This window comes from Sipha flava, unplaced genomic scaffold (assembly GCF_003268045.1).
Source record: "Sipha flava isolate LNK unplaced genomic scaffold, YSA_version1 204_pilon_pilon, whole genome shotgun sequence".
Lineage (NCBI taxonomy): Eukaryota > Metazoa > Arthropoda > Insecta > Hemiptera > Aphididae > Sipha > Sipha flava.
The window spans coordinates 149,762-169,979 of record NW_020272803.1 but is presented as its reverse complement, the minus strand read 5'-3'; the positions used below and the strand labels follow the sequence as shown (position 1 = coordinate 169,979).

Here is a 20,218-nt window from a genome sequence, read left to right as displayed (position 1 = left end):
TTTGTGAATATGGATGAAAAGATTTAATAAACTAGAAATTCAGCAGTATGGAAAAATAATATTAAAGATGATAGTGTTTTAATTAACGAATATCTTTGGAACGAGTAATTTTTGAAATAATTTAAGAAATCAATTTATGATATTTTTAATAATTACTTCAAATCAGAAATCGTTAGAATTTTCCAAAATGAATTTCCCGAAAGAGTCATAGTCTATGTTAAGATGGTATCGCAACGATCGAATCAATAGTTATTAATAGTATTTCGATAACATTGTATTTGTATGTCTTATTGTTGATTATCAGGTTTTTTTAAATGAACCACAATTGAATTTAGCTAACTGATCGTATTGTAGTTAAACTTTTAGAGTTTTTGCCGAATCGGTTTGATTTCAAATCAAACACGGACCGTTTACCTGAATACTCATGCACGGCAAAACGTTTCCGACGTTATTCATAATATCAAGTCCATTAACCTATACGACCCGGTACCTTTTATTATTTATTGATCATTGTGCACTTAAATTGTGTATAAACTTTGAAATCTAAAGTTTTCTATGTAATTGATTTCACCATAATTCGAATACTACTACTGTAGACTGCGTATTCCCGCCGATTCCTTATGATATAATTTATTATTTTATTATATATTATTTATTATTTAAGTATTATTATATCAATTTATGGTTAATTTAAGAACATTTATTTTTGGGGCAGTGAAAAATATTTTTCAGATATTTAATAAACAGTAATATTTTCTAAATTTAAGATACATTTTTCCGTTTAAAATCATTTTTATCGCTGTTCACTGATTTCGTGCAAGAAAAACGTATATGATTCGGCTAGAAATTATTTTAAAATACTACAACAGGAATAAGCTGTACAAGAAATGTAGCTATAATTTATTCAGTTTGTTTTCGAATAAATTAACGAGAAATATCGATCACCCGCGAAGTATGTATAATACGCAAGCTGTATTATATTGTTTATTTATTTATTTATTTATTTATTTTTTAACCAGGCGTGAGAATAAATATGTTGCTCTCCTAGATTTTGAAAAAGGAACGATTGCGGAGCCGTCAACAACACATAGAGTTCATATATAATAATAATAATAATAATAATAATACACTCTTCCGAGTATCTCACTTTCTTTTTCTCGGACGTTGCAGATCTGTCACGACAAGATAGTGCTCTTACACTCTTAGAATAATAATATGACGATTTCAGTGAATAAATTACGTGTAAATATGAAGCATAGTATTGTAATAAATATAAATGGGTTTAATTGTTGATTCAACTAGAAAAATAACTCAATAAGTACTAAATTTTTTTATCACATACGTAAATAGAATGTTGTCGTGACTTAAAAGTCCATTGGCTAAACTCGTATTAATTTGTTTACTATAATCTTTTTACTCGAACATAAAAATAATGACAAACATTACAGTACATTATGAATCCTTGAGATAAAATATGAATAGCAATTTGGATCTAACATAAGATTAAAATGTATGACTTACGGTCAAGGGCGAGATCCAGATTAATGAGATTCACCAACAGATTTTATTTTATCACCTTTGACCTGGTCAGTAAAATCAATCAAACTTTCTAGTTGTAAATAAATATCGATATTTAGGACTATTTTTAACTGACAATTTGTCAAACGGTGATCACAGTAAACATTATATAAAGAGATATTTAAAAATAATATCACACGTTGTTTATCGTGTGCATTTTTAAAGTTGAGAACTTTTTCACCCACTGGTTTTACGATACAAGAATAGTTTACTTTTAAAAATTTTTACCATGCAATACTCCAATCAAAACCTGTGTTTAATTTTAATTTTCTCGTAACCATCCGTCTATAAAATCCTTTACACAGAGCCCCATACGCGTGCATATATATTTTAATATTAACAAAGGGTCTTGAATCCAAGTGCAAAACTTACCCTCTCATCTGAGGGATGAGTAATTGACTGGTGTGCTTGCATGTATCCACACATCCTCTTCGTAACTTTCGAATTTTTTCTCTTGTTTCCGGCGAATCTCGAGCCGTACCGATGTGCACCAGTAGTTCCCGGAACTGAGCCACTTGGCTATTGATTTCAACCACCAACTGTGAACATAGAAATTAAACAGATGTACAAACGGCCGAACCTGTAGTAATTATAATATTTCCAAAACAGATAATAATACTATTTATGTACATCGTTAACGTGCTTCAGCTTGTGGGGTTATGGAGTTTCACGTGGTCTTATACCGTAGTAATAAACGGCATTTATTCGACTAGAAGACTGCGTAACTTTATAATAACATTTATTATTATTATTATTGTTTGTTACAACGCGGGATAGAGCCAGCGAAGGCGTGTTAGCAATTTATACGGATTTATGTTAATGTTTTATTGGAGTAAAAATAAAAAATAAATGTAATCATTTTACATTCATCATCGGGAGACGTAAAGCGCTTGGACTCCTTACGATACATAATGATAAACAAACAATAATTTTACATTTTATAGCAAACGCGTAACATAAACATAATACAAAATTCTTAAATACCCACAGTTGTTTGATGCTTCGTTTACCTATTTTACAGAAAGAAAACGAGTAAATATTAATTTAACATAACTCCTTCAAAGATCTAATTTTATTTATTGTAACATGATACATCACATGCGCTGTGTACACATTTTAGCTGTCCGGCATGCCTGCCAATGGAAACATTTTTACTTTGTGTATTAATGTAGTCAGGTATATTAAGTATGAAAATAAAAATAATCATAGGTACGCATACACGGTTTAATTATTCAGAATTTCAGTAAAAAATTTAAAGTCATGAATATCATTAACTATAAACTATGCGGCATTAGGAGCAAACCTTTTCAATCCATAACAATCGATGAAAATAAATTTAATTTTTCGTAACGAAAAACTGTCTATTTTTAAAAGTAAAAATAATAAAAATGTGTATACTGCAATTTCTGATACTAATAACAATTCGAAATGTGTGTTTTGGTTAACAGTTTAATATTATTATATATTGTATCATTGAAATAATAAATGATAATAGTATTTTGTGTTCAATTCAAGCTTAAACATTTCCCCGACAGCTCTAATAATTTTTTTCGACGATCCATATTACTTTTGTCCCATAGAATAATAATATACTTTAACACAGCCTAGGTATGTGGATCGTTACACAAACATGTACTTCATCATACATTACATTTTTACTCATACCAATGTACCGTGTGTTAACATATTGATGATTGCAGTTGTCATATATATACGTTTAGTATTTTTCTCAATCATGTGTAGCAGCGTTTCTCAACTCGAAAGTTGTATCATTCAGATATAAATTAACGCTGATATAGAAAAACAACCTTTTATTTATATTAAAAATACAAAATTAATACATAACCATAATGAAAAAAAAAAAAATTAGTTTATATTATAAATATACAATAATATACAAAAATAATAAAGTAAAAAGCAAATATTAATGCTATAACTATGATTGATTTATATTCAAAAGTTTGTTTAGTCGTGATTCGACGTTGGAAACTCATCTAAGTAAATTATTTTTTAATGATAACAAACGAATTTTGTATTTAGTTTTTAATGCTACTAGGAAAATAAGGCTTTTTTGTATATATAAGAAGTGACGAATGGAACCAATGTTTTCAATGCCTCCGTTACTAGATTTTTTTATTCATTTCGTTGAGAGAATCAAAACGTATTTAAATCTAGATGACAATTGTAGTTATACTATTTTATCAGAAAAATAGTTCTATAAATTGGTTGTGATTATCGACTGGAAATATGGCAACTACATACATGCTTTAATCAAATGGATTAAGAACCCATCTATTCGAGTATTCATCGTTGTCATTTGAGAAATATTTTAGTGACCGAATTATAGTTATCTAGTTATCTCAAATATGTATAGGTACATAGTGTTCAAAATACGATAAAGAATAGGAATATTCAAATTTAAATTTTCATCAATGTAATTTGAACTTAAATCAAATGCATTAAAATTTTGTTTTTCGAAGCGAATATTCTAAATCACTGTTTTTTTTTTTTTTTTTTTTTTTTTTGATAAAAGCATTAACTTTGTCTACCATGAGAAGAAAATTATTTTTACGGTCTAGTAAATTAAAATTATTTAATTTAAACTCAAGTCATTTAAATGTGAAAATATATCACTCGAGTAAGCTAAGAGTATTAACCATTCGTTATCTTGAAAAATCATTGAAAATTAAGTATTTCGATGTTTAAAAAAAAATATTAAATAAAAACGTCAATTCATCTCACAATTCAAAAACTTATATTTTTCTTTTGTTAATAACGCTGATACGTAGAAAACGATATATGAGTATATATAATGAGTATATATAAGTATATAAGTATGTGTGTATGTATATTGAAAAGCTATTTACAGTTCTTACAACTTTAATGCCGACATGATTTATTTAACTATATGTGTCCATCTCTCGTTTCGATTGTCGTAATCTTATTATTGGCAGTAGTACTTTGCGGTTTTGCGATTTACACCAAAATACCGGCTTTCACTTGGCCTGTCGCAGAAAACACGTTTCCGCAAGAATTACTTTCCGCCAAATCCCTACGAACACCAATCGAATGTCGATCGATGTCAGTCAGTCTTCTGTCTATAAGGGGTTAAGACGTGCACCAGATCTAACGCGCGCCCTAGACAATGAAATATTACCACACATCTGATGAGGTGTGAACTCCGACTTTGATCCATCTGTTGCCGTAAGTAGTATTGTAACATATCTTTTCAATCAACTGATCCGTATCGGATGTCAAATAATAAAAGTCATACGATTGTTTTTAGTCACATTTTTAAAAATTTAAACCATATTATTAGTTTTAATAATGTATGCTTATTTCTTTTGTATATACAAATTTTAACATTTATTCATTACATATCGACAATCAGTATTAGAATTGTAATTTTAGTCTAGATAAATTAATATTTTTTTTCCTTATTCAAACAGAAATATAAATGTACGCATTGTGTTGATTGAAATGTGTATACAAATAATAGAGTCCTTCATGATATTAATGCGAAATCTATTTTTAACATTTTAAATCACTACCAGTGTATTAATTTGTCTACCGTTGCCATGTATACTCGTATGTCGCATCCATATCGCGTTATTGTACGTTTCGCGAAATGGATAACGTTTGCATCCATTTCGCGAAATGGAACCGCGATTTCTCCACTTTACGTAATTACACAATATGGATAATATTTTGTGAAATGGATTCCTAAACCATCATCGATGGAACTTATTCCGTCATTTGTATGTCCGTATAGCAAAAATTCAAAAAAACTTTAATTTCTATATATTATAATATATTATGCTTATTTTTAAGAAAATATTTTACAAATAGGTACTTTAATAGAAATTATTATGTTTACCAATGGCGCAACTAGAGGTGGGGTTTTGAGGTTGTAACCCACCCCCTCCTCGAAATTTTTCTGAGATTTTTACAAATTCTACGTAAGGAAAAAAAATGGTTTATCTTAACACGCAAAACGGCTGATCGGTATGAAATATGAATATTATTCGTAATATAATAGATAACAATAATAACATGACGATATGGAACGTTTTGTAATGTTCCGATCAATATTAAAACATCAATAACCTTGCTACTACAATTTCTCGATAGTCGATTGTATAATACTTTTTTTGTGATAACATAATATGAAATAGAAGTTAAACAGTAATTTAATTTGTAATTTAAATATTTTTCACATAAACCTAACTTAATCTTATTTTCTTATCCCCACCAAACATCTGCAAAAAATATTTATTTTTTCCCCCATTCACAACCCCTCCTGAAAACTAGTTCTAATTGCACCATTGATGTTTACCGTCATCGACGGAACTTGTTTCGTCATTTGGATGTCCATATTATAGCAAAAATTAAAAAAAAAACTTTAATTTCTATATACTCGTATTATATTTATTTTTAAAAATTAAATTAAATTATTAATTTTAAATAAATGTTTTACAAATATTATATTGTATGGAAGCGGACTCCGGCGAAGCAATTTTATGTAACTTATGTGAGGAGAATATAAAAATTAAGGAAGCACGTCATTTAGGAGCTATATGAATAGAAAAGTAAGCCGAAAAAATGTTTCAGGTAAAATAATTTTGATTTTCATATTTACTTAAAATAATTCATTATTTCATTATGCTATAGGATGGTAAGATCAAAATACCAACATTTAAAGTTGGAGACTGTGTTGTAATCCCGGTTCCAAAGGTGGATAGAAGTCCTGTAGACCCAGTTAACGTTATTGGTGTAGTGACCGACCAAAAAAATAAACTTAACCATTTAGGAACTGAACATAGTATACTAAAAGGTTGATGTGGTTCTGAAAATATACAAGCAGCCACATCAAATTTCATTAACATCGAGCAAGTGAATAAGACAAAATAAATGTATTAAGAGAAATTGTATCTTCTTTAACTGGAGGTCAAGGTATTTTTAGCTGTTATTGTAAAGGCAAATGACAAATTAAAAAATGTGATTATTTTAAAAGTAATTTAAATTGTAATTCTCGTTGCCATAACACAATCTTGTCTAAAAAAATAATAGTTTATATTAATGTGTTATAATATTATAATATTTGTAGAACATTTTCTTGAAAATAATTGTAATATATTATAATATATAGAAATTAAAGTTTTTTTTTAGTTTTTGCTATACGGACATCCAAATGACGGGACAAGTTCTATCGATGAAGGTTTAGGTATCCATTTCACGAAATATTATCTATATTGTGTAATTACGTGAAGTGGAGAAATCGCGGTTCCATTTTGCGAAATGGATGCAAACGTTGTCCATTTCGCGAAACGTACAATAACGCGATATGGATGCGACATATATACTAATTTATATAACATTATGTTATTCAAAATATTTATTAGTTCACAATTTTTGCTGTTAGTTTATCGAATACGTATTATATTAATATTCTAGATTTTGAGCGAAGTAAGACGAATATTTTGGTTCTATTTTTTTTTTTTACCTTAAGTCTCGTAAAAAGTTTTTTTGCAGTATTCAAAATCAAATAAAGATAATACTCAAAACAGATAAGTATCCTCTTTAGTTTTTAAGTTTTAACAAAAACCTGAAAAAATCCTTCACAATTTTGCGTGAATTTATGTTCTTCTTTTAAATATAAATATTTATTTTAAAAATTCTATGGAATATGGTTCAACAGTGGTATACAATTTAATGAATATAATGTTAACCATACTATATTTTTTTTGTATATACAGTAATAAACAATTTAGTTTCAAACTTTTTTTATATTTTTGTTTTATTTGAGTTAAATTTGAAACACGGTATTGAATATTTATCTTCACCATTATTAGTTCCTTTTTAATATATCAGACATTTATTTAGTTTTTTTTATAAAATAATTATCGAATTTAATTATTATTTTATTTTATGACTTGTAATTGATTTCAATACCAATGCATAACACTATTTGATTTCCCGTTGCATTTATGTCATAGTTATATCCTTTATATGGATATTCATTAATATACGAATAATTTACTGTTATATAGTTGATATATGTTATATATCATATATTATATCTATTGGCATAGCGTATTGGTAATTCACAACCATAGATAATTTGGCCAACTCGAAAGTGATAGAAATGTGTGTAGTGGTTATGGTGGTCGCAGAGCCTTTTCATTGTCTTAATTTTGCTTTATCATAGATGACTCTAGTGACCAAAAAGAGGCATACTAATGTTTTACAAAAAATAGAAAAAATAAAAAATATAACAGTTTTCAAACCCTTTAGGCGTCGAGCCTAAAGATACACAGCCGTATTAAGCATGGCACGTGATAAGATATGATAATAATATTAATAATAATAATAATAATAATAATAATAATAATAAAAATAATAATAATAATAATAATAATAACAAATATAATAATAATATGTAAAAGGATAATTTAAAACGTCACCAGAAATGCTTCAAAGCAAATTACAAGGACAATATGAAACATCGCGGTGGCGTACACACAATTGTCCTCAAGTTTTATTACCGTGCGCCTACCCGGCATTAGTACGTAAATAATAGTAACGTATACACGTATATATTTATGAATTGTAAACATGCGTATGGAAATATTATTTCAGAAGATAAATAAACGTATTACATTTCATATATTATTATATTTTACGCAGACGGATAGACGGTCAGAGAAATCGAGAGAGAAAGTTAGAAAAACGTCTAATAACAACGTGAACAGTCGACGAAGGAACTGTCATTTATATATTTTATAAATATATAGTTATTTCATTGTATACGCCAGTGTTTCCCAACTGGTGTTCCTCGGAACCTAAGGGTTCCGTGAGAAATTTAAGAAAATATAAATTAATTAGCAATATTTTGATTTGGACTAAGATTTGAACATAGAACTGGAATTGACACATTTCCCGATATGAGGTGCATAGTTTGTAGCTTTTCGGCGTATACAAAGACAAAGAATAAGTTTCGAAATCATCTGAACGCGGCTTCGGACTTACGAATCTCACTTTCAGGAATAACTCCAGATTTAAAAATAGTTATGAAAAAAACTATGAAAATATTCCAATCTTCTCATTGAATCTATCTTAGAGGTAATGAGAGACAAATATTAAATTTTAAGCTTTAATATTACATTTATAATATTGTAATAGTAGTAAACAAAATAAAATGTTAAAGCCGTCTTTTTTTTTTATATTAATGACACTCTTGTGCCGGAAGTGTCCAATAACCCACTCATTTAAGTGTACCAAACATTTGCTTGTATTAAAATTACAGAAAAAATATTGGGGTTCCACAAAACATTCAAGCTCCTACAAAGGTTCCGCGGGTAAAAGAAGTTGGGAAACATTGTTATACGCTACGGATGGATAAGTATGAAGTGTGTGTGTGAATGCGTGTGTATTTGACGGCCCTCCTATGAAGCCTGTATACCTTGTTCGTCGTCGACCGGCATTCAAGTGCCCGCGACAATGTTGTCAACGAGGAACACCCCTTTGCCGGTCTTATATATATATCGGAAAGGATTGTCGTCTCGTGACTTGGCTTTTTGTTCGTCAGATTTCGCATTGAAAACACGAGTATATACACACATATAGGTACGCAAAGAAAAGTTTCAAATAATAATAATAATAATAGTAATAATAATAATAATAATAATAACAATAATAATAACATTTCAAAAACACAAAACATTATTAAAACCTTTGCTTCGCATACAATATTGTTATAATATTATAATCGCTGTCGTCCCGACGGACTCTTGTTCCTACCCGTGATGATATTATTATATACCTATTATACGACTGCGAATAATAATAATAATAATAATAATCATAATCGTGGCAATACACCAGCATTATGAATGTAATCCTGTTATTTCGATAACTAAATTTATATTATTATTATTACTATTGTCACTATGCCATCATCAACGCATGCTTTTAGAACGCGAGTTCAACAATGGAAACCCCTTACGCCCTACATATATAATTAGGGCCGTTACCAGAGGGGGCAACGGGACCATTTTGTCTTGCTATTGTAAACTATGCCCAAAATACAAGTAAACACAAAATCATGCATGTAAACTGCGCCCGGGTAAAATTCCAGGTATAATACTTAATTAGTTACAGCCATATAATATGAATAATTAAAAAATAATTAAAAATTTTAAAAAGCAAAATCAATACAAATATTAAAAATAATTATATATTGTGGATACATATTCCTCAATTGGAATTTAACCACTATTATATTTATTAATTAAATTTTCTCAATTTTTGCGGTTTTTTTTTTTTTTTTTTGTTTTAGAGTTTTGGAATTTAAACGGTTCATTTATACTATTAAATTTCATGTAGGTATACTTTATATTTGAATTTCTTTCAACTTTTCTATGAACATGAAAATATTTGGATTAGTTGTATAAAATCTGGAATTAAAGTGGAATGAAAAAACTCGCATGCATTTATGGTTAAAGTTGGTTCTGCTGATGCTTGAGTCCATATTTCAGGTGAATACTGAGCTTCTTCACTTATAATTACATCTACCAAATAATCCGCAAATCGTATCACTCTTTCGTCATCAGGCTTTGATTTCATTAAATAATTGACAAAATACTCAGATACATTTCCTGGACTTGGAAATGGTAAACCGTAACATTGATAATCATTGATAAACATTGTAATCACTATTTTTATTTTTATAGTCATTACTTAAACCATTTTGTTGGATACTTCTATTCTAAGACTGTGCTAAATGAAAGCGACATACATAGAGACTTTAATAAGTAAAAATTTAATAAGTTAATAAGTCAGACGCAGTTTACACAATACCTTTTTAACATAGATAAAAATGTGGGAGCAGTTTACAAAAAAAAAGATCATTTGGGCGTAGATTACGTATGCTCATTTTGTCCCAGGCTCCAGTCTAAGAAAATATAAAAGGGGCTCCCTTAAAGTTGAGATTAATTAGAAATAATTGGTGTTTCCCATTAGAAATTAATGGTATTAAATATATTATTTTGATGTTTTGTTAATAAAAACTGCAAATAATTAACAATTAAAATAAACTTAAGTTTAACAAATCCATGCATTTTTTTTATTTTAAAACACCGGTCATTTAGATTGGTTTCTGAATATTTTTTACATATACATAATATTCAATTAAATAGTCAAACCACCCCGATTTACTTGTAATCAGTTTTCATATCATTTAACGTTAAAACGAGTGCCAAGTGATGGAAAATATTTGTACAAATATTTATAGTTCGTAATATAAAAATTTTACCACATAAATAGAAGCAATAAACAATTTAAAGTTGTTTGTTTATACCGTTTGTAATTGATTTTCTAATTGGTGAGATTTTAACAAATTCTTAAAGCTCTCTAGTACTGAAAAATCACAAGAAAAAACTGTAAATCCTCATCGATTTATTCGTGTTGAATTAATTGTTTTTATTATCACGTGTACACTTATGAATATATTATAATGTCTAATAAACAGGGCTGTGAATTTCATCCACTATAAAAGTCAATAATGTGAGGAACTCAAGAAATTATGCATTTATATACCTTTACTGGTTAAATATGCAAAAATATGCAAAATAAAATTTCATATTTAATTTATAAATGATGCAAAACAAATTTTTATCAAATTAATTTTCTTATACGATTTAGCAAACATGTAAAGCATGAAATTCACAGCCCTGCTTATAAATAAAGTAAACTACTATTAGTTCAACGATAATTTATGCATTAACATGTTTATATACAGTTTATTTTTACTTATAGTTCAATTTTAAATTTCAATTCATTAAAACATATTATTGAGGAAAAATTCAACGTCGTTTGTTTATTTTTTTACTGTATATATCTGTTTTTCTTTTGTGCTGACTTATGCTATATCTACTCAAAATATTTTATTCTCTTATACAATATAATACATATTACAAGAGGCCACAAGTATATTTTAGTCATTTTTCAAAACTGCAAAGTCAACTATATGGCAAAATAAAAATTTAACAAATTGACGAAGTTTAATACAAAACTATTTTATCCAATCAACCTCTGCTTATATTTTTAAAGATATAATGCAACTGCTATAGGGTATTTATAGTATACTTTAATATATATAGGTATTCACATTTTTCCCTCTCTCACTTTCTGTCTCTATCTCTTTCATTCCAAAGTATATAAGATATAAAACTAGAATTGTAAAAAAGTCTTCATTTGAAATCGTAAAAAATATTACAGATATAATCAAAAAACAGACATCCGTGTCCAATGTAAATATATCTACCTAAAAAAATTCTTATAACATATTTGTAGTATATTGAAATCGGTTATTTTACATTTCAAAATACATAACACATATTTATATTACGGTTACGAAAAATAACTACGACCCAATATTCTAATTGAAAGGTAACTTTACGAAACGCGGCGCTTCCGAAATATAGTAAAAGAGGTGTACTCATATTATTGATTTAAAGTCATTAGCGCAATCAGGATGGTTTTACCACGATGCTTATGCCATCGGTACTTAATAAATCGGCATTGGTTACAGTCGATATTGCTACATAATATTGATTTTTTAGCAATGTGGCGATGGTAGAATTGTATTGGTTTTGTTTTTAAGAAATAATATATTAACAATTATGTTATAGTATCGGTAAATATTTTATTATTGTATTTTTTTTTTTTTATAATTTTGTATGTCTCGTTATAAATAAGACATCACGCATTCATGAATGTTATTAATTTCTTTCAGTTAATTATATATCAATACAAATCGCTAAGACCGAGATAGGTCAAAACGAGTACTTTAAATGAGATAATAATTTATTATTACCCTTGCGTATTATGTAAACTTCAATTTAACCCTTTTTTTCATTATATTAAAGTAAAAAACATTCAAAATTTGTCTTATATTTAAATATTACATCATTGGTTTGTGAAATAAAATGTTGATTATTTAATTTCTGTCCTCAATAATATATTTTTATCAACGCTTAGATTTCAAATTGTATTGTTTTACTAAAAACATCCTTGACTGTCCTGTATTACCATTGTTATTTTATTTTTTCTGTTACCATAATCAATAATATTTTGAGCGAGAATATAATGTATTCAAGTAGTCGTATTCTACACGCATAACCAAAACAAAAAACGCATACAAATCTGGATTAAATAAAAATTCGTTGTGGACAAAAAATTGGCCATTAGGAATTGATTTTTGTTTTTCAAGCATAAAATTAATACATCGTCATGTTCTACAATGACTGCGGTCTTGATAAAGGAATTAGCAATATTGGAAAAATAATGCCCAGAAATATTGAGTCAATCATGCATATGTGTGTTTTAACGTTACGTAATCAGGTTGACAGAATTTTTGTTTGTCGTCGATCCGGTTAACGTGTCTTATAATAATAACAGACATCATATTATAATCGTTTATGATGATATTTCGTATACGTATGTGACAGGGTGCTGAATAAAATAACGATATTTCGGTGTATTATAATAATTTTATTTCATATTAAAACGATTATACGTACATCCGAAACCATGGTGTAGGACGTTATTGAAATTGTGCTTTCGAAAACACTATTTATCTTCCATAAAGGTATAAAGTCGCAGGCCAGCCACGGAAAGATGACGTTGGCGCGCGACACGGGGCTAAAAATGTCAAGTATTTAACCGAGCGGCAGCGCTCATATATGATATTGTTATTATTATTATTTTATAATTTTCGGCTGCAGCTGAGAAGTAAAATATCGAGCATGCGTGCGAATAATGGTCGCGGTGGTATTGTAAATTAATTTCAGAAACACATGAAACATTAGATCTACGAAAATACAAAATGGTGAGAGAGAAAGAAAAATTGAAAAGAGAGAGAGTGAAAAACCAATCGATTTGCATTTATTGTGGATAACGCTTTAATATGTACGACTTAAACTTCAAATTCCATACTTAACTACACTCATGGCCAAAATTTTAATACTCGCACGCTGCAATGTATAATATTGTCGTTTTTACAATTTCCGCTGTGATCCATATACGGCATCTCGCTGTCTAATTGATTACTTTTTCACTGAAAAAACCTTTTCGTCCATATATTTCAATATAAATGTGTATAAACACGTTACTGTATTGTTTTATATCGTTTTGTTTTATTGTCACTCTAATGTAATTAACTAGGACGGAACGTTAAAATGAACGGTTAGAGAGTGAGGAGGAAAGAATGAAAAAAAGAAATATGAACCAGAAATTTTTATTATTTTTTTCGTTTCCCGCCTTATCTCGGCCGGCCTTTATTCCGAACGACCACGGCGTGCTTATTGCTGTGGACTGCCTGCACCTGATCTACTATATTATATACTCAGGTAATTAAACCGAAGGTCCGTCCGACAGTCACAACAAATGAAAATTTAAATATACTGAATGTCTCCGAAATATGGTTTGCAGATGGAACGTTTAAATCTGTACCCAATATATTTTATCAGCTGTATACTATTCACGGTAACATTGACTGCACTGTATATCCACTTATATATATTAATGTGTAATAAAAACGAAAATAGTTATTCCGAAGTACTAAATCAAATTAATATACTCAAATCAAATTTACGACCAAAAGCTATTGTGATAGATTTCGAACAAGCATTTATAAAATCATTTAAAGAATTATATACTGATGTTAAAATACATGGATGTTTTTTTCATTAATATCTTTATGTAATTTATATTTTATATTATCATAATAAGTGTAATAATTTTTGACGAAAAACATACCATTTTAATATATTTTTAAAAATGTCTTAATTTTTGTATTCAGTAAATGTATTAATATCAATGTAACTTGTATAAAAAAGGTTTACATTTTTAATTAATAGTTACGTGGGATATTTTTACGCGGGATATTTTGTCATAGAATATTTTGCCGGAGATATTTTGGTTTAGGGATATTTTGTCGGGGATATTTTGACCGGGATATTTTGACGTGGAACCCGTTCAGGGATGTATGCGCGTACAAAAAGACACGTACGAACGTTCATTTCCAGACATTATATTTTTTTTTAATTTTCGGACTCTTTTTGAACCGCGCACAAGTTTACGATAAAAGAAAAAAATTTAATTAAAAAAAAAAAATGTTTAAATAAATGTATTTTTACTTGTATGAGAATTATGTGTTTTGAATTTCACCTGATCCCCAACCCCCAGAAGACCCTGTATACATAGTATATTAACCGGTGTTATGTTATGCGGAGATGGATCGTTGATGTAACGAAGAACGTCGCCGACCGTAATTGCGATTACCGTTGACGAGCAGACTAGCCGATGCGCACGACGAGCCGATGCGCACGACGAGCCGATAAATCCGCACGTTGATTTTAGGATGGGGGGGGGGGTGAGAAAATGGGAAGCGTGAAAAAAAGTAGCTGCGTAAGGTCTCGCGATGTCTGCGGCGGCGCTTTCGATTCGCTCATTAATCACGTCGCCAGTAGCCATATTACTTATCACGTTTTTTCGTTCGTCTGTTCGTACATATTTTGTGGATTTTTATTTTTTGCCACTCACATTTTCACGAACTTATTGATCAATAAAAATGTATAATCCGTAATACACTGATAATGTGCGTATGCAAAGCGCGGGTGCGAAACATTAATTTTTCTTTTTCTCGAGCGCGCGTGTCGTGTTGTACCCGATTGGTAATGTAATAACCAGGGCTCATAACTTATAGCTCTAAAAAAAGTAGTTATAAGCTTTATAATATGTTTTATAATATAATAATATATCTTAAAAATATTCATATAAGCGCTTAAATATGCACTAAAAATATTAAAATATGTAAAAATAAATATAAAATGAAAAATAAACAATTTTTCATTTATTATTAAAAAAAAAACATATGTATAAAAAAACAATTTTCACTTATTATTAAAAAAAAAAAACGTATCATATATAAAATAAAAATTAAACTTTTATTATTAAAATTCTGATCGCGTCGCTACATGATACAAATAAATATATAATTTAAACCAAAAGAAGAAGAATTAGTTAATTAACATAAATTAATTACAAATATAAAAATCAATACTATTATAATTACTTGTTATTATTAAGAAAAAATGTCTTAAACGCTACAGAACTGAAATAGACTTTAAAAAAGCAAAATAGCAAATAACGATTTTCTAAATATGTAAGAATAAATCCGCAAATTAAAAAAAAAAAAAACCAAAATAGCACTTATATTTTGAAATATGCAAAAATATGCAACATACAATTTTTTATTTAACTTCTTAGTTATCTAAAACAAATCTATAGCTTACATAGGTATTTTTAGGACCTCTTAAAAAAAATATGGAAATGCTATAATTTATGAGCCCTGGTAATTACAGTTAAATACCATTTAATTTTATTTTCAGCAATTTCAGCACCCCCAATATTTGAGCTCTAGTTTCCCCCATGACTATAACATCTTCTATGTACGATCAATTGTTAATTTTATGATATATTTTTATCCATTATAGAGATTTGAATAAATTTGAATTTGAACAGAATAAAAAATTGCAAAAAATAGTAAACCAGTTTAATATATAACTTTATAACGTTTCCTGCACAAACGGTGTCACACCGTTATGCGATCAAAGCGCAAGTACAATTTCAACACCGCGATCGGTATTTTCAAAAGGCCAAATGCCGATAAATCGTTTTCGGGCGAAACGCGAGGGTTTTATTTTTATTTTTTTATTTTTTTTTTATTAAATTTTATTGCATGCACGAGTCGTGACCATCGGACGAGATTCGTGGTACTGTTTACGTCATAAGATACTACGCGGCTTATTGATATGAGTTTTGAACACAGCTAACTATTTGAAAATCGTTCATAATTTAACGCTCGAATTGTGAATAAGATAAGGAAAGTTGACATTATCGATTAAAAAAAAAAAATAAATAAATAAAAAATAAAACACCTCAACACGCCTCAGCAACTACCCTTATTGGTTCACAGAATTTTTGATGATAATCGTATCGAATTTTAATGATTTTTATTTTTATTAATTTAGAGGTTCGATCGTTTAAACTTTGACATTGAATATAATTTTGCGAAGCGTACTTTAGCCAAAGCCATCAACACATGCATGTGGCCCATAACCAATGTTGGCTTACTTAGTAGTGGTAAATAATTTTATGAAACACATTTTATGCTAAAGCTTTTTATTGTAAAATGTATAAACGTGTTCTACGTAAAAAGTTATTAGATCAAAATATTTATTTTTATTGTTTGCAGCAATTGCCTTGACAGCCTATTGATTGTTACACGCTTCGACGGAATTGAAATTCTATTAAAGTTTACCGATAATTTTCAACAGAAGTTTTCTTTTATTTTTATTTTCATCAGAACACATGCATTATCTTTACTTGTGGTAAGTAAAAAAATGTATTGTACTGTTGCGTTTATTATAAGTATACGTTAAACGCAGGTTTTATATCCTGTTGAACAATATTGCATTCCAATGTTAACACATTAGTCGGAAGAATTTTAATTTGCATGCAGTTAAGATAAATCAAAGGAAAAATATCGAAAAAAATAATTACCCGTGAGAAATTGACCAAATAACGCAATGAGATGTTTTCTTCGGATAAATACATATATTTATACAGATTATACGGGTTCGGCTTTCCTTTAGTCTACACACTTAACAAAGTATATTGTTATAAATACAAATTGCATTTGAACGTAGTGATTTTTTGTTTACCTTATGCTTATGTTCTGCAGTTATATTAGTACATTGCGAATACACATCGATTGTTGAGAAGAATCGTTGTCAAGTTGGTTTAAAAGACTCCTTTTGTCGCGCTCGACATCCGAAATAACTACACATAAATCAATGACGTTTCCGTTTGTCGAGATATTTATAGGATATTAAATTTTCAGTCGACCTCGCGGCAACTTAGAACCTTTAGCAATCTGATACCCGGAATTCGTCGATAAAAATGGTTTTAATTTAACGCGATAAAAAAACAATATTGTCATTTGTATTATATCATAGTATTGATATTTCTTTTGTAAAATTGAAAACGACCAGCTCGTTAGACAAGTATAGAATCTAGATATCCAAAATATAACTTATGTATGGTTGTAAACGTAATATATGATTATTTTAGTGGGTTCGAAGGATATAATTATGTATTATATCTATAATATTTAAGCATTGTAATATATTGTAGATATAATACATTAGGACTTTCTTAAATACTATAAGTACTATAAGTAACATAAGAAAGTCCTGATGCGTATGAAAATACTTGTAACCGCTTAAGCAGTACGATGCGTCTCCACCAAAAAGCGAGCGAACTGGCACAAATGCCAAAACGTATGCGTTCGACGAATTAGTTCGTGTTGCGGAAGGCACCGTACATGATGCACATAAATTTGAGCGCCATTTCAGTTTTTTCAAGGGTGTGCAAGCAATTAAAGAGGCCAATTTTTTTCCATCACCAGGCCAATATTTATGATTAGTAGTGACTACTGATCAGCCGCGGTGCATGCACAACATTAAAGATTGGAAAGCTGAAGGCCAAAATGGCAAGGCCTTGTATCAGTGACGCCTAGGCCAATAAAGGTAGATCAATCGTCTCGGATGGGGTGTGACGATGAATTAATTCATGTCAAAAGCGTTCGTCGAAACGAAACGATACGCTGTAATTTTGTCATGACGTGTGCGGTTCGCGAACGTACGAGTACTGTCTTCGTACCGAAGGGTGGTTGCAAACCGAAGCGTGCGCGGATTGTAGCGGGAGGGGAGGAGGAAAGGTGTGAAATCAAACTCGAGTCGTGCGCCTGCACTACCCCGGCGTCATTCGACAAGCGACCGTTTCCCGTTTTGACCCAGGGAACGGTTCGCCGAGGGTTAGCATCGTTATTAAATTTAGACGGAACATATTGTTTTTGCGACGTTGTTCGTTGTTTTTGCATGAATTCCTGTTGGATTTTTATTAACTTTTTTTTTATTTCTTTTTTTTTTTACTTTAAAGAAGAGCCCTTAAATTTTTTTTCATTCGTGAGATTCGCAATTGTTAAACATCATAAGCGCATCAAATCCTTTTGAAATGCAATACTTTTAAACATGCATCTTATATTTTATTACTGTTTCAGATTACCGTGGCAGATGTAACTCATTCTTAAGAGGACACCACACCAAAAGTATACAACGACCGATAAAACGCGCTATTAGGTGTATTCAAGAAGCGCAAGCACGTGGGCCCCTACGTCGACACGTCCATCATTCGTAGCCGGTGACCGCGCGCCGGTCTAACGAGCGCTAGTTTGGGAGTGCAAATTATTATTTCATGAACCTCCATCAAGTTCTATGTACCATAAAATGCATATATGTGCATACGTACATAGTACATCTTACTCTGCCCCAATATTTTTAATATTCGCGGCCCGCGCATACCTAGCTACAATGTATAATTACTGCTAGCCTAATTGTCTTCACCAACATGTAAATTACAAAATCATTGTTATAATATATATTAAGCCATGTTTAAATTTAAATTTTACATTTTTACATTTTGAGTTATAAATAAGACATTCCGAATGAAAAAAAAAAATAACTATTATCTGAGGATTTAATGCTTACAGAACATAGCACGTTTTTACATTGATTTATAATATAAGAATATTACACTTATGGTATTCATAAACCCCTTACATTATTATATACTGAAGAACAAAAATAAAACCTTACCGCCGGTAGTAGTTAAAAAACTGTAAAAGTGTTAACTATACAAACTATAATTTTTTTTTGCCACGGTCAAAAGTTCATTAGGAAGCGCAGTTTATTCATTTATGAACAACCATCGTTATTTATAATTTGTATGACTATTCTAATTACTAATGCTCAAATAATTTAAATAATTTATCAATTTTTGGATTCTAAAAATATTTTAAATTGATTATATTACACTGATAGAAAAATAAGGATATACTTAAATTATATAGTTGATGCTAAAGTCATCTGAATAAACCTGATGAATAAAAATAATGTAAAACACCTACTTTTTATGTTTGTTGTAACACGAGAGAGGGACATTTTTTTTATGATTCGAACGTTTTATTAGACGCGTTTTATTCACTATATTTTAATAAAAGAAAAGGAACTAATATAAATACTTCACGTTAAAAAAAACACCGAACGAAAATGGTCAACACGATACAAGCGCGGTACCGAACACGGACAAATCGCCGTCGCCGTTTCGCCGTAAAACTATTTCGCCGTCGCTATTTCGACGTAGGGACGTTCGCCGTTAAAAAAAAAATAATAAATTATACTGAAATTATAATTTTATTTATTAGTATATTTTGTTGATCTGCCGTAAAAATATAAATTAGTTGATTTATTCAGTTAGATTTTATATAAATAGTAGGTGTATAATATTATACAGCATCAATGTGCCCATGTATTATATTTATATAGTAAATAATGATTTCAGTATGTTATCAATCATAAATTTTATCGCAATTGACGATAAACGCAGACACAGATAAAACGCATCATCGAATAATAATAACTAGTATTTCTTGGCCTAAGATTTGCTGTATATT

General features: G+C 29.4%; 1 protein-coding gene across 2 annotated transcripts in view; it reads right to left on the bottom strand.

The window, feature by feature from the left end:
• The window catches only part of LOC112682463, a 242,905-nt gene that overhangs the window by 90,500 nt on the left and 132,187 nt on the right, over positions 1 to 20,218 (bottom strand). For both annotated transcript variants that reach the window (XM_025553067.1, XM_025553065.1), the window contains one exon: positions 1,951 to 2,117. In XM_025553067.1, the coding sequence (XP_025408852.1) occupies positions 1,951 to 2,117 (167 nt within the window). The remainder of the gene's footprint in view (positions 1 to 1,950; positions 2,118 to 20,218) is intronic.